At 42.3% G+C, this 15858-nt stretch overlaps 1 protein-coding gene across 7 annotated transcripts in view; it reads right to left on the minus strand.

Annotated features, from left to right (window-relative positions):
- The window catches only part of Msi (RNA-binding protein musashi), a 114236-nt gene that overhangs the window by 44420 nt on the left and 53958 nt on the right, over nucleotides 1–15858 (minus strand). Inside the window, exon 1 of one of the 7 annotated variants that reach the window (XM_077426068.1) lies at nucleotides 3084–3851. The exons of 5 other annotated variants lie outside the window; for them this stretch is intronic. Coding sequence is in view for 1 of the 2 variants with exons in the window: in XM_077426066.1 (XP_077282192.1) it covers nucleotides 3084–3115 (32 nt within the window). In the remaining variant the exon portion in view is untranslated. Of the gene's footprint in view, nucleotides 1–3083; nucleotides 3852–15858 lie in introns of those variants that run through there. One more of the 7 variants, XM_077426066.1, reaches the window with a different exon arrangement.

Genomic DNA, 15858 nt, shown 5'->3' on the forward strand with positions numbered 1-15858 from the left:
AATCAGAAATTAACCGCGTGATTGTAACGTTATATGTAACGTCGATATGTAATAGCCGATTAAACGGCAAAATTCGGCAAAATCTCATGTTACAGTTTCGCACTTTTATACATCACCGTAATTTTGCGTGCACGTAACGCATCGCGCATAATACGTTACGATTCCTCGACGTTAACGTTTAGCCGCAGGAATAATTCTAATTCACCGTTCAGTATCGCCCAAATAAACGTAATAAAATTTAATAAAACTTAACGTTCATGCAGTTTAACACATCTACTTATAATCCAATTTACTTGAAACGAACTACGACTAAGAAAAAAGACAAATAGCACTGTTTTCAATCTGCGCAGGGATCTTGTAGATCGCAAAAAAAAAGGAATAAGAGAGACACAGACAGAGAGACAGAGAGAGAGAGAGAGAGAGAGAGAGAGAGAGAGAGAGAGAGAGAGAGAGAGAGAGAGAGAAGCAATCAACAAGAGAAACGAGGAGCTACGAAAGTAGAAGCGAAACTCGGGAAGATGAGGGAGATGCGAGAAAGGAATATAGGGAGGAAGAGAAGCCCGGACGGGGGTGTTGCGCGTCCGACCAAGGTCTGTGTCATTGGAAACCGACGAGAATCGATTCTCCCGTCTGTTTTCCGTATTTCTTTCTTTTTTTGCACGGTAAATTCTGTATCGAGAACAGTCGAGGTATCGCGTTGTTTCGTCGGGGAGTGCCGGGACTCCCCGACGCTCGAGCGCTCGAGCGCTCGTGTGGACGTCGAGCAAAAGTTATCGAGACGAGACCGCGATCCTTTGTTCCGCGAAAGACGGAGCAAGAACGCGAGGCGCTCGTTTTCGCATTCAATTTCGACAATACGCACGGAATATAAATCACGCGAACGCACGAAACCCGAGCGGCGCGCGGCGATGAAACGCGAAGCGAATCCACCTCGCGAAACTACGTGGATTTTCGATATCGCTGTATCGCTCACTCCAGACAATCCACGCGTAAAAAAGACGTCCGCGTTACACGACTTTAAAAAAAAAAAACCTTTATTTTTGTAAACTAAAAGACACCAATAATATTGCAATTCGCTTTATTTAGAATCATCTGCGTGTAAATAAGGGCCGATCTAATTGTAAAACCGGCTTAAAACTTCACGTTACTTTTGCAGTGTACCGTTTATTAGTTACTTTCTTCTGCGATATCATATAAGATTTCGAAAGAATGCGTTTCGGCAGTCATATAACGTCATAACAACCTGACAGTGAAGAGATAAAAGAGACGAGGAAGCTGCCTACCTGAGTTAACTCACCGAAAATCGGTAGAGAGAAGTTATGTGTATCTAAGATATATCTAATGCCCGACAGACTCGGCGGTCGTTTCTCACCGAGGGACGAACACCTAGGGTAAGTTATTGACGGATCATCCGCACGATCGACGCGGAACCGTCAAGATTTTCCGTGCATCACTGGATATTCCGCGTCTTGTTGACGTTGCCACGACAACCCGATCTCGCGATGGATGAGAGAGAGAGAAAGAGAGAAGCAGACGAAGGAGTTGCCGACCTAAGCTAACCTAATCTAACCTAACACGATCGTGACAGCTCGTCGCGTCGTCTCGTGTTCTCTGCCTCCCCACCACGGCGCGATATCCCGTTGCCAGGACAACGTAGGAAGCTTTTCAACGAAAAGAAGCGAGCGCGAAGAAGAAAGAAGGCGCGATCGCCGCCGCTCCGCCGTTTGTGGCCCGTCGCCCGTCCTTCCCTCTCGCCTTTTTTCTTCCCCGACACACAGAGGTCGGCGTGACGACTGACAGTTTGATCCCCGTCCGCCCGTCCCCCGTCGAATCGATTTAAACACGATTTGTCGTCCACGAGGCATGATTCCGCGACGAGGCGTCGGCGTGAAAGCGACCGAAAAAGCGACCAGATGATCGCGCGGGAAAAGAAGGAGAGAAAGAGAGAGAAGAAGAAACCGAGAAACGGTCGAATGTGTTTGCGAGATAAAGGAGACAGAAAGAAGCAAGCGTAGAGCGCATTTGGAGTGTCGCGTAAATACGTCTTCCGTTAATAAACTAACGTCTTCTCGATGGAGGAGAATCACCGCGTATTGGTAAAAATTATTTCCGTCTATCGATTAACGTCTCCGACGCAACGAACGCGAAGAACAGGTGACAACAGGCAGAAGCGTTTTTAGCAGGTGTCAATCTTGCCGACGATCTCGGATAACTCGTTTGACATCAATGTTAATCTCAAACGTAACGTTACATATTTGCCATAAGAATGTTCGGAGCTTAATACTTTCCTAACTGGTCAAACAACGGAGTCTCTCCCGAGGCGTTCCTGTTTAGTAACGGGACATATTTACGATGTTTAACGTACTTCTCTTGAAGGAAATACGGTTTAACGAAATATACGCCGAGCCGCCGAACGGATACGTACGCAAAGCGACGATCGGAGCAGCGCCGAGAGCGTGACAGCGTAACAAAAACAAACCGAGGAAAGGTCGAGAGGGAATTCGAGGAAAACGCACGCGGCAAGCAGCTACGCGCTACGTTTCGCCTTTGAAGATTTACAACGTGGCTCGTTCGTTGCTTCCTCACGAAATGCCATCGCTCTTCCTCACCTGAATCACAATCGCGCTGCTCTCGAGACGACCCCGGCCGGCAGCGGAGTGCGGCGCGGAGCGGTCCGAGCGGTCCATTCCGGTTTTGGAACAAAATAGAAACGCGCGTCGCCGGGATGCGAATGTTTCCCACGGTCGGAAAGAATAAAGATCTGCCCTCGGAAAATCGCGTTTCGCGGAAGCGGAGGAGGAGAACCGATGGGCTTTTTGGGAATCGAAACTCAATCGAGGAACCGTCCAACGAACGTCCGCGGCGCGTGGTCCTCCGATGGGAGAGCAAAAACGCAGGCGGATGTTTTTACGGCGGCGAAAAACTCTCGCCCGCGCCCGAAAAGTATCCACGCGGGGAAAAAAAACGTCGAGAAGGCGATTCGTGGGCGCGAGATCGCGCTTTTAGGGTGAATTCCGCGGACCGGAACACCCTCGCGGGACGCGGAAGGCACACGGTAGAGAGAAGAGCTTGGGTCATCTTACCCCATTGCCGGGAAGGTCGCGTAGGAGAACATTCTCGTTCACTTCCAGGATCCCGACGTCGCCTCGCTTCGTTCTCGGTCTCACCCACTTTTTCTCCCTCGTTCCTCCCACCCTCGGCTGCCGTCTCGAGAGAGGGCGATCGGCCGCGAAACAGGCACAGGCACACAAGTTCAAGGTCGCGGTAGATTAAGGCAGGCAGGTATGAACGTCCGTGTCCGCGTTTGGCGTTAGGTTAGAAGCGCGCGCACGGAGGAACACCGGTTCGCGCCGATCTCTCGGCGTTTACCATCGGCGAGAGAGGCCGAGAGGCGTCGAGAGACTCGAGACAAAGGATCGCGTGGCGCGGCACGGCACGGCGCGGCACGGCGCGGCGCGGCGCGGCGCGGCGCGGCGCGGCGACGCACAAAGAACAACCGGCGTGTTACGTGCCGCGGGGGCTTCCGCCGGTTCGCGCCGGTGGCGTCCCGGTCCCCTCAAGTCTTTTGGCGATTTTTAGGTTAGCGGCCGACCGGCCAGAGACGGGAACGACGGAGTTCGATGCGCGCGGTCTCGCGGTTTCGCGTCTCTCGCGACGGGCCTCGCGCACTCCGAACTCCGAACGAAGCGCGGCGATGTGTGGCAGCTGTGTGTACGCGCTCCGCTCCAGTCGTCTACACACCGCGATGGTGGGGCGCAAACTGCGGACTGCGGGGACGGGTGGGGATGGGGGTCTGGGGATCGGCCGGCTGAAGGGATCCCAGACGAAGTAGGGGTAGGTTAGGTTGGGACGCGAGACGCGAGGGGAATGCCAGCGCACCCTTACGCGTCGCGGCAGCCGCGCGTACTACGTACGAGCGCCACGTGTGTATGCGTGGTGTCTGGTGGGTGCGTGTGCACGTGTGTGCAGTGTGCATGCGCGCCGCGCCGCGCGCCGCGCCGTGCAGACGGGACTGAGACGGAGTAGAATGTGTGCCGATGCGATATATACCGCCTAGCCGGCCTCCGCGTCGCGTCGCGCCGGTTCGCAGTTTCGCTGCTCTGCCCTTCGCTTTATTGGTAAAAGACTGGCGCATGGCGTGCCGTCCGTGCGGCCGTGCGCGACTCGGCTCGGCGCGGCGCGGGCGCCGGGCGCCCAAGGAGTCCTCAAGTTCTCAGTCCTCGCAGCGGTGCTCAACCGCCCATTTTCGGCCCCTGTCACAATTTCGGAGGATTTCTTACGAAAAAGCCTCCCGAGCAGAGCGACCTGGGGGCTGACCCTCGAGATCTGAAAATTGATAATCTAAAACCTAAAATCATCGCTCAGCTTTCCCGCCCTCCTCCCCCCTCGGTTATTTGAAATTTAAACTTCCGACGATATCCCGCGTGAATTAAACCATCCAGGATATCATTCGCCCACCTTCGCAATTTTATCTCGCGTAACTCGTGTGTTTTTACACAAGCGCGAAATGTTTGCGACACTCGCACTCCTGCGTAAATGCGCGAAGATGTATTTCATAATATTTGCTAATTAATAGCAGACTTCGATTAACCGGAGCGACTGCACTTGCCCTCTTCCCCCCTTCTGCTCGGTTACGTAGTTAGAAAATTGATAGTAGATAAAATCTCCGATGCCGCACCTAGAGCGTAATCAATTTTACAATATCGAACGTATTTAGACCGAGGCGGATGTATGTACAGGGTGTCTTCCATAGTTATTCCGGAACTGTATTTTCCGACAGTTGACGATATTGCGGGCTCATTCGCGCGATTCCGCGCTGTTTTACAAATGTTAGGCTCCCAATTTACGACAAATTCGTTCAAGTTATTTCTTTTGGATTCACATTTGCAGCCGACAGTCTTCGCGAGGGAACGACACGAGAAAATTGCCGCCTCGGTATTGTTGCAAATCCGGTCATGTGCGTGCGGAGACACAAAGGAACGTGGGCCCGACGAAGAAACCAGTATGGAGACCATAAAGCGAAAGGATATTGCAGCCCGACGCCATTGGTTATGCAATAACCGCGATTACACGTTCCACACAATATGTGTTAAGCAAACATGGGAAATATAATTTGAATGAAATATATTATGTGCCTTGTTAAATCGAGGTATGCGAGAAGCGTCGAATTAACACGTGTTTCTCGATGTTTCTCGACGCGGAACTTTTTATTTTATGTACAGATGCATGATTCGTGAATTGCTCCTACCTGGTCAATTTGTAGTTCTGTGATGGTAAAAGCGTATTTATGATATAAATTATGAAATTATGACTCGAATAAGTAAACGGTCGACTCGTCGAGTATCTTCCACCCTATTCGCGATCCCTGCCTAAATCCCTGGTTAAGTAACGACTCCGACCTTTGCTCCCTCGATCGAGCAATTTTAAGTGGCCGCGAACACTTTCGCCAGGTTTCGGGAGATAAGAGGAGAGCGGCTTAATCGCGGATCCTCGGCGTGTTTTACGAAAATGCACCTCTGCGATTTTGCATAATTGAGAGCTGAAAGACGTAAACCGGCGGGTGATAACGTGCGAGACGAAAACGTGCGCGGGATGCGAGATACGCGGGATGCGGGATACATGATGGTCCGAGGTTATACATGTAACAATGCTCTTTGCGAACGCAACGCGACCACGTCGGCGTCGTCTTGAATTCGCCCGTTTTTCTGCAACGCTCACGTAACCGATCTTCACGCTCGTGTTCTCGCCCTCGTTTGCCATCTCGCTTGGACGACGGACTCGCGTGGTACGGAAATCACACGAACGCAGATGTAAATGTTACACGGGGGCAAGTCGGGATTCAACGTGCTCTGGCTTGCCTCCAATTTGTTTGGGTTGCCCCGGTCAGATTCCGGACGTACCTATGTGTGCCATGCGCCGGGTAGAGGCCGGAAGTATGAGCGAACTTCGTTGAAATAATATGTATAATTGACGCCAGAATAGTCGAGACTCGAGACGCTTTTTCTTTCGTAGCTATACCGCGGATTTACAGATTATAGGTACTTGTAGGTTGAGAAAAGTTGAGAACGGCAGTAATTATCCAAGTAATAATTATTTTGTTACGGAAAATACATTAGTAGACTATTAGTAAGTTTCGTTATCGATTTTGATTTACTAAATAAAGAGTGTTTCGACGACCGAACGCCGATCATATAATTATAGGCAGCGATGGCCACTCGTCGTTGCGTCGTTGCTTGCAAAATAACGTCTTGCCAACGTTGCGTTGCGACAGATTAGTCCAGGCAACGTAGGCGAAAAACATGCGTTATTTGGAAATTTGTTCTCAAAGAATGAATTCACTTGAAATCTTTTGGAAAGTGTTTTTCTACCCTTAAATAAAAAAGTTTACCTATTTGTTTCATGTGCTCTTACCTATTTTTGGAAAAAAACGAAAAAAACCGATTCTTTTAAGAAAAATGTGAAAAAGTGATTATAATTAAAAAAATGTTAAATGTATAATCACATGAAATTCATAGGTAATGTGTTTTCAAGGTTGCTGAATACGAATCTGAAGTAAAATTTTCAACATTATAAAATGGCGACTCAAAAGGGCGGGTAAAAAGCACTTCCAACAATTACGGAGACTGTTCTGTGGCGGAGGCGCTTCGCAAACTGATTTCCTTTTGTTAAACCTCAAAAATATATGTGAACGATTCTTAAAACAAAAGAATGTTTAGAAAAAGGATGGAGACAGCGTAACATTTGTTTGCAGCGAGCACCCGCTTACTCGCACGCTGCGGTTCTCCGCGCGCGAGCCGAGAAATCCTATACAGTTTATAGCACTTCCCGGGAAATTTTACCTCTGTTTCATATACAATTCTTTAAGATTCGGTCAATTATTTCCCGAAAAGTTAGAAAAATTTCGGATACCGGTTCCAAAAAAGATCGGTAACCAAAAATTATACACTTTATATCACTCCCCGGAAAATTCTACCCCTGTTTCATATATAATTCTTTGAGATTCCGCCAATTATTTACCAAAAAATTGAAGATATTAGAAAAACCGGTTTCCAGAAGATCGGTAACGAAAAACTATACACCGTATAGCACTCCCCGGGAAATTCTACCCCTACTTCATATACAATACTTTCAAAATCGGTCCAATAGTTTCTAAGATTACCCCGAACAACAGTACAAACGACTGCAGTAAATACGATTTTTTTTACTAAATTGCGTGTAGCCACTAAAATAAAAGTTCAAAAAAATATTTCCGATATACAGTCTTAAAGTTTAAGACCCAAGCTACAACATCCCATAGTTATTTTCTCAAAAAAAATTTTTTTCTATTACTTTTTCGACTTTGAAAATAAAGAAATTTTCATATTTTCTATAAGTTCGACATTTATTTTTATATACTTTTTTGAAAAATACACCTGCTTAATATTTTGTTTTTCAAATAAAACATATATCATCTTAAAGTACATATTTTCAGCTTTAAAAAACCCTATTATTAAATTTCAATATCTATTTCCTAAGCAATAATGTCTGCAGTCAAACTTGTTGATCAATTTTGAAATAACGAAATTTCATCAATTTTGAGGTCCCAACTTTTAAAAAATAAATTTTTGTAATTTTTTTCACTTATTGCATGTTATCAGCACATATTTTAAGAATATAATGCTTTAATTTAGAAGTGAAAATCTGCAAATTTAAATAAATGGCAATGATATTAGTAAAATAAGTCATAAATTTCACATCGCCTCTCTTCAAATTCGATTTAAATATACTCAAAATGCTTTCTCAATTTTTTTCTAAACCACTTGAAAATGAGTAAATTACGTCTACTTTCGAATGCTTTTTGTAAAATTTGATTCTATCGATCCAATCAAAAGTTACAACTCTTTTTAAAAAGTGCGCGCGCGCCCGCGTACTCTGCAGGCGGCTTCACACGGGACGGCATCAACGCATTTTGAAGCGTTAATTAAAAAATTATTACTCTACATATATATTAATATCAAGAAAACTTTAAACATGTTTCTTTAATAAAATTTTCTCCTCTTTCGATTGGCATGGTTTATTTTTTCATAAAATTAATGTTTTTTTAGTTATACTAAAAAAACCGATTTTTTCGATCTTTTTTGTTAAATAAAACATTTAGCACAGGGTTTACGTCGGTAAACTTTTGGGACATGTTTTCTGAAACCCAAAAAAACACTTTCCAAAAAAGTTTACTCTTCGAGGAGAAATTTCCAAGTGTTTTCCTACATTGACTGGACTAGATATACTGAATGGAATGTCTCGCAATACGTAGCAAGAAAATTTACTTCGTAATATTCTCACGTATAATAGCCTTTACGAAAGACGTTACAATATAACAAAAATACTGCGAGGAAGGAAAAACAAAATCGATTTCGCGAGTAGCATTTCGTGGAGCACGCGCACGCGCCGCCGTCTGCATGCAGATTGACGTATACGTAAAAATATGCGAATGCGCTTTTTAGCCAGTAGCCTGACTTCCCTGTAATTTTACATCCACGGCTGCGCGCGCGAGCGCAGAGCCTCGAGAAAGATTTCTACCGACAAGCGGGTGGAGTCCGCTTGTCTGCGAATGAGTTTCGCGGATGGTATCACGCGACTAACAGACTCGCGAATACTCACGCCGGCTTGCTAGCAAACGATTTCCGCACGAATCGTCGAAGACAAAGAGCAGGAAATGCTGCTCTCTCCGGCAGTCCTCCGCAGCCCTGTAACACGACACTCCACTCGAGATGAGGCAGACACCTGGGGTTTATCCCTGCACTCGTAGCGCTTCCACCGGCGGAGGGGGAGAGGGGGGAGGGTTGCAACAGTGAGGGAGAGTCACTTCCGTAAAGACACTGCGAGTTCCGAGTTCTGAATTCCGACCGGGACGATGGAGAATCGTGCAATTTTATTACGTAAATTCAATTTGCATAGTGCGACCGGCGTGGCGATGGCAGCGGCGTTACTCGGTAGCTCCTCGGTGGTTCCCAATACTCGTCGTCGCTATATAACCGCGTTTCTTTTCCTCTGGGAGATAACAACGCGTCGGGCTAACGAACTATATTTAAATTGATTTTACCTAAACGAGGTAGGAAAGAGAGAGGACGTATCATTAGAGAGGCAGGTTACTGGCCGCGTTAACGATTACCCTCAAAAAACGTTAAAAAAAGTACCCTTCCTGATAAGCCTAACGGTTTTAAAATCCTTGTTCGTTGCTTATCTGTCGTTATTCCTTTTGTCGTCTCGAAATCAAAATATTTCGAATTATATATATATATACGCTCACTTTAATCACACCCCGTTCTAATGCCGCGTGTGCGAAATAATGTTGGCTTAAATTAATATTCCAGCGCGCTCGTATATTCGTCGTTCTCCAGGCAGGAGTAACGTGTCTGTATATTTGCCGAGGATTGTGTTGTACGTACTTCGCCTCGCGAAAACTCCATCGAGGTCGTTTCTAGAACGTACGCATACCGGAAAGTACAATGTTTTGATAAATACCGCGATCCGCGCAACGGAAAGCAACAATTATTAACGGCGTGCAACGAAATTTTTAAGCGGTAAATTGAAACCAAATTAAGCATAATAGCAATTAAACGTCGTTGTCGTTATATTCTAAGTCATCAGTTTTACTCAATAAAATATATATGCATGTATATATATTAAATAAAAGTTTGTATAAATGCATTCATAATTTAAATCGCTACTAACACAAAACTAGAAAAAATTATTTCAATTGTTAATTTTATTCAAACCGCGAATATATATATAGTTCAAAATAGTCCGCATAACACTTGGAAGATATGTGGAAAAACAATAATAATTATTTAATTATGCTACGTTGGAGTAATAAAAACCGGCGAAAACTTCGTGCGTGCGCGCAAGCGAGCTTGGTGGCGGGCGGGGATTTTGCCGTCGAGTCGTTTAAATATCGCGGAAATTGAACCTATAAATTTCTGAGTGCCATAAATTGGCCGACTTACCGCCCGTAAACGACGGCCCTCTCTTTCATCTTCCGTCTACCTACGTTTCCTACCTTCGAGAACAGGTCGCGAGATGCCGAGATACTGGGGCAAGAAATACGAAGCTGCAATGGTGTGCCCGTGTGCCATGGGGAAACCGAATAAGAACCCCATAAGTATCGCAAAATAACGATTACACGGCCGACGTCTAGCAAATATGTGCATAATGTACGAGATGGTCGTTACAATATTTTTTTATATTTCTCTGAAATTGGTAAGACGTCATAGCATCTACGTTGTAAATGCTTGAGGAATTTTCCAGAGCGTGACTCTGTAAACTTATAACGTTTTCAAACTCAAATAAGTATATACCTAAATATACATATGAATCTCAATGAACTCAAATCATATGAAGAGTACAGGGGAAAAACGATCAAACTGTCAACTTTTTGTCGAAATTGATCAGATCATGCTATTTTATGGCATTTTCAAAGAACTGTCATAATTCTTATCTGTTTTAATCAAGAACAGTTACAATTCATTGCAAATAAGGCCGAAAAGTGTACCGTGCTGGGGAAAAACGATCATATTCCATGCACTTGTGGACTATCAGTGTCCAACATACAATGTAAACACTAAGCAAACACTATGCATTCCGATATTCACTGCCAATACTTTTTTCAATAACTTCCTAAGACATCTGATGTTTTGAAACAATTGCATTTTTCTCGAAATTACTCCGGATGGACATTGATCGTTTTTCCCCTTTTGTATCCTTCATATACTATACTTACATACATACATATATAAACACTATGTACATATATATATATACATGTACATATATATAAATAACAAGGTGTAAAAATCTGTATCATTTTCGAATCGGCAATATTTGTCCTCAAGTTCACATCTCTTAAATGATCGAAAGGATTTCTTAAATGATAAAGCATTCATAGGAAGAATATGAATAGTGAAATATCGTCTGTAAATTCGTATTTGTTCGTAGTTTGAAATGTGAGCGATAGCAAGATAATTGAAAAGTAGGAAGACGTTAAACGAGGATATGAACTGGCCGTATAGCAAAAGAGCTTTTACTAAAGAGCAAGAGAAAAAGGTGGCTGAGTGCATCACTGGTATTGAAGAAAATATATGGAGAAAACGCGAGTGTGCTTTTACCTCTCGACAATAATATAAAATGTTTTGCGCATCCCTCGCAAAGCGGTTATTTTCCAAAATTCAACGTTATATCGTCCGTTATCGTCATAGTTTAACGAGTACTTACGAGAAACAATTCGTAGACAAATAGAGTGATAACTCGGTGAATACTCGTGGGAGTATTTTGTTTCTTTTTTTTTTAAAGAAGAATAGCATAACATCATTTTACTTTAAATTTGAGCTAATACATTAGCTCTATAAAATCATGGTAAAATTTTCCAGATTCTAAATAACAGTTATTCTGAAACTGGTCATAATAGTAGATTTGTGATTTTCGCGGCGTGATTTCGCGATTATAATCAGGCTAGATTACTTGGCATCAGTGCGATACGTTATAGTCAATTTAAATCATTTAGTCGCGGTAGAAAATACATAAAATTTTAATTCCGATATTAAATTTTACTTTTAAAAATTTTCATGTAATGTGTAGGGCACCGCGCAAAATACAGATTTATAAAGAGATTGATACATTTTTCATATTTCCTCACCTGAAAAAGTAAGATGAGAAAGCGAAATGCATAATAATGGGTTTTCAATAACGACAGAGGGGAAAAAGGAGCATCGCGAATGGATGTATAGCGGAGGAGGTTCTCTCGCAAGTAGTACAACCTGTCTTGTGTCAGGCGTGCCAGCTGGTACACGCCGTGACGAGTTTCCCTTCAGAAGACAACTATCTACTTTGGTTGTATAAAGCAAACAAATGTATGGTTGTGTAAAAGAATCAAATAATTAATGTACCACGATGCCAGATAGACGATTCGTGTATAAATGACACACATTTTGCAATATACCATGCTCATAAAAGTATTAAGAATTGATACAATTAATATCACGGAAAGGAATGAAACGGATTATATACATATATTCGAAATAATTAATCGCTCTTATAGAAATGATTTATGGCATATTTTTATTTAAAGACTTGGTCAATAAATTTGTCATTGTAATTTTATTGGTTTATTCTGCGATGTTCTTTAAATAACAGAGGAACAAATGGTAATTTGAGAAAGGCAATGTTCTAAAAATAAGCTAATGATAATTTTGTTAATTAAAATTATCCTAATATTGTTTTGTTTCTCTTAATATTGTTAAAATTATTTTGTCTTAAAAGATCTTTACTGGAAATTGTTTAATAATAGTCTTGTTAATTAAAAATATTTAATTTTAAAAGATTTGAGAGTTTAGTTTCCTTTTTATACAATTCTTAATAATATAACGCGTCAAAGAAATATGACCTAACGAAAAATATGTAGTCCGCAAAGGATTACCGGTGTATAGTCGCGTGTATCGCGGCCACATCGGTTTTTGATATCCTGGTAGCGATATCACCCGATGAAATCGTTACCAAAAGCTTACCGTAACACGAACTTTCTGTTTCGCTTGTCAAGCTTGATATCGTATCGATCTGGAAGGTCACCACGAAAAGAAATCGGAATGGATATTCTGATATTCTTACGGCACAGGATACGAAAGAGGTCTTTGGTACTTTTATTAAATTAGACAAATCGCGGACCGCCACGTAATACGTTTCTACATATAAAAAGATTAGAGATATTTTTATATTATTTCGTTAGCAACGGTTATTTAATGTTTAACGTTCAAACTTCTGAAAATATTAAAAATTTAACGGAGCACTATATTTTTTTAGATATACACTATTGTTCAAAAGTTTGGAAGCACTATTTTTTTAAGAAAAACAAAACAATGGTGCTAATACTTTCAAAGAAAAATGTTATATGAAAAACTTTACTGTCTGTTTTAACTATTATATTTAACACAATATTATATATTTGTTTCTAATCATTTTCCAAGAAAGTATTTTATTTAAAGAATTTTACCGAGTGTGAACATGCTATACTATACTGCTCTGTTATATGAAGAAAGAACAAGTTTTCATGGTTTGAGTAAAATATAATAAATATGACAATACCAATTATTATTAAAATAAATGAATTACTTGCTCGTACGTGTACAAAATAATAAAAGAAAAAAGGCCAGTGATCGACCACCAAAAAATTATTAATTAATCAAGAATGAAAATACATAGGTACGTTTTAACAATTATTATATTTTACTTAATCCATGAAAACTTGTTCTTTCTTCATAGCAGAACATGTAGCATGTAGTATAGCATGTTCTTTCTTGAAAAATAATTAGAAACAAATAATATTGTGTTAAATATCTATAATAGTTAAAACAAACAGTAAAGTTTCTCATATAACATTTTTCTTTGAAAGTATTAGAATTACTGTTTTATTTTTCTTAAAAAAGTAGTGCTTCCAAACTTTTGAACGGTAGTGTCTATTTTCTCTATATATAGGAATCCAAAAATGAAAATTCAGCTATGAATAGTGTCACGTGTCTATTTAAATCAATATGTCGATAATGCGTTATATCTTAACGAGGTATAAGTTACAAATGCGATAGTATATGTCAATGGTGCTATTATATCGTAACGAGACAGCTCAATATAAAATGTCGAGATCACATAGTGACGTTCTATCGGCGATTTTAGACATAGGGATAATGTAGAACAGATTGCGGCCGTGCGGTACACCGTGGCAAAAGGCGTTACCGGCCAAGGCAATTCTGCGACACCGGAAACTCGTGGGTCGAGCCACTTCCACCGAAAACTCGTTTATACGACCCTGCTGTGTGGTATGTAGGGCCATCGCTGTGGTTTTCCCGCCGGTAGAAACGAGAACGTGCGATACAAGAGGTGATACACCCTCTTCCGAGCCACTAAGATCGTTTCGAGGATTGTCCCTCGCGCACGGATTACGCAATAAAAGTGATTTCGCGCAATTTTCTCGCAGTCGTGATCTTGATAATCCTATTATACAGAGATACTTGGCCTTTCTTCCCGCGATACTTAATATTATTTTTCACATTTATACATGTGGTCTCTATATAAATTTTTTTTATTTTATTAAAATTTAATTTAATTTAATTAAAATAACTAGTTACGTGTGTGTTTATCCTTTGTGACAGCTTTTAACATTATAATTTTGTTCTGGAAATACACGGAAATATCGTCAGATGGATGTGCGATACCTTCTGATTAATCATGATATTTTTATTTTTACAAAAATTACTTTTTTCAAAGTCGATATATAGAGAGTACTTTGATCGCCCTCCATTTGGCTCTATTTGGGATTTCTTGTTCCAGATTTGCTTTTGAGGGATTATCAACGAGCACATTAATTGGCTTGTGTAAAATTCAAGATAATGGTAGCGCAATGTGCAAAATCATATCCGCGCTTAAGCTCTAATGGAATGGAAATCCGAACGAAAGATGGAAGGTTTTATCCGATACGCATGCGGTTAAGTCTTCATCGTGCGCAAAAAATGCATTCCGAAATATCTTCGAAACAGCTTCGAAGATTCAAAATTTCCGTAAATATCCATATCGCTGTGTAAGTCTCTCATGGCATGAAAACAGAAGTAATCCAAACGACTGCTCTACAAGTGACACGCTTATACGTCACTCGTCACTCGTCCGTAGATAAAATAGAACAGTAGCAGAGAGAAGTGCGCGAAAAAGAAATGACATTCCGGATGAGAAAAAGATAAAAAAAAAAAAAAAAAAAAAAAAAAAATGACGTTGCTATTTTGCTGATAACTAGGTCACTGTTAATAGATCTAAATAAAAGCGGACGTGCGAAATGGCGCGACGCGATGTTTCCCGAATTTATCAAATATTCAAACTCATTTAGAAGTTTCTCTGCTGGGCTATCGGCGAGAACGGGTGCGGGTGCGGGAGCGAGAGCGGAGTCGAGCGACTGGCGTCGCGATACGGCCGCCTCGTCTCCCCTGGAAAATCTCGGCCGGCGGATTCGTTTCAATCTCTATTTCCGCCACCGTCGCGCAAATTAATTCCACGCGCCGCTAGCAAAAATCCGAACGGTTTGTCACCGACACGAGTATACGCGCGACACGTTCACGTCCGCCGCTGGCGTAATATCAATTTATGACGTACGCGCGCGCTAACGTCGACTAATTGTGGACGCCACCCACTCTATCTCGTCGACCAATATACGTCGCGTGGGCGACCTAGCACCTGCCCGTCGCCCTCACACACGCGCGCCTCTAAGTCGCGTCAACTGCGAAGGAACCTGTCAACGCGCGGCTGTCAGCGAGAGCGCGACTGCCTCCTTTCTCAATGGACCGTCCAAAAATACGAGCGGGCCCGTTCGTCGCTCAGCCGTTCTCGCTCTCGCAACAAAGTACAATGAGAATGAATCGCGCCGCGTTGTTTCGTCATTTAACATCCTCTCGTTACGTATATAAGCGCGTAACGAGGAAGCGCCGAAATGCCAAATATGCGCCAACGCAGCGGATGCACCTGCTGCTGCAAAAACACGTCTGCAAATAGATTAATGCCTGAAGCCTGAGGAATGTTCACAAACGAGACGTCGTGTTTTAAAACATGGCCAGTCGATGTGACTCCAAGTACATTACAACTGTATAGAATACGTCGCGGCGGATCAAAATTGAAAATATATTTAAAAAAAAAAAAAAGAAATCTTTTCAACAGTATCTCTCGGAAAGTACGAATATAATAATCGGAGCACATTAAAGTAGTACACTGCGTGACGCAATGTCCGATTTTGAATGGCAAATATAACGTTTTATGTTCATTACATCGTTCGTAGAGAGCCTATCTATTATTAAATTC

Source organism: Temnothorax americanus, unplaced genomic scaffold, assembly GCF_048541705.1.
Source record: "Temnothorax americanus isolate GAGA-0224 unplaced genomic scaffold, ASM4854170v1 Scaffold93, whole genome shotgun sequence".
Taxonomy (NCBI): domain Eukaryota; kingdom Metazoa; phylum Arthropoda; class Insecta; order Hymenoptera; family Formicidae; genus Temnothorax; species Temnothorax americanus.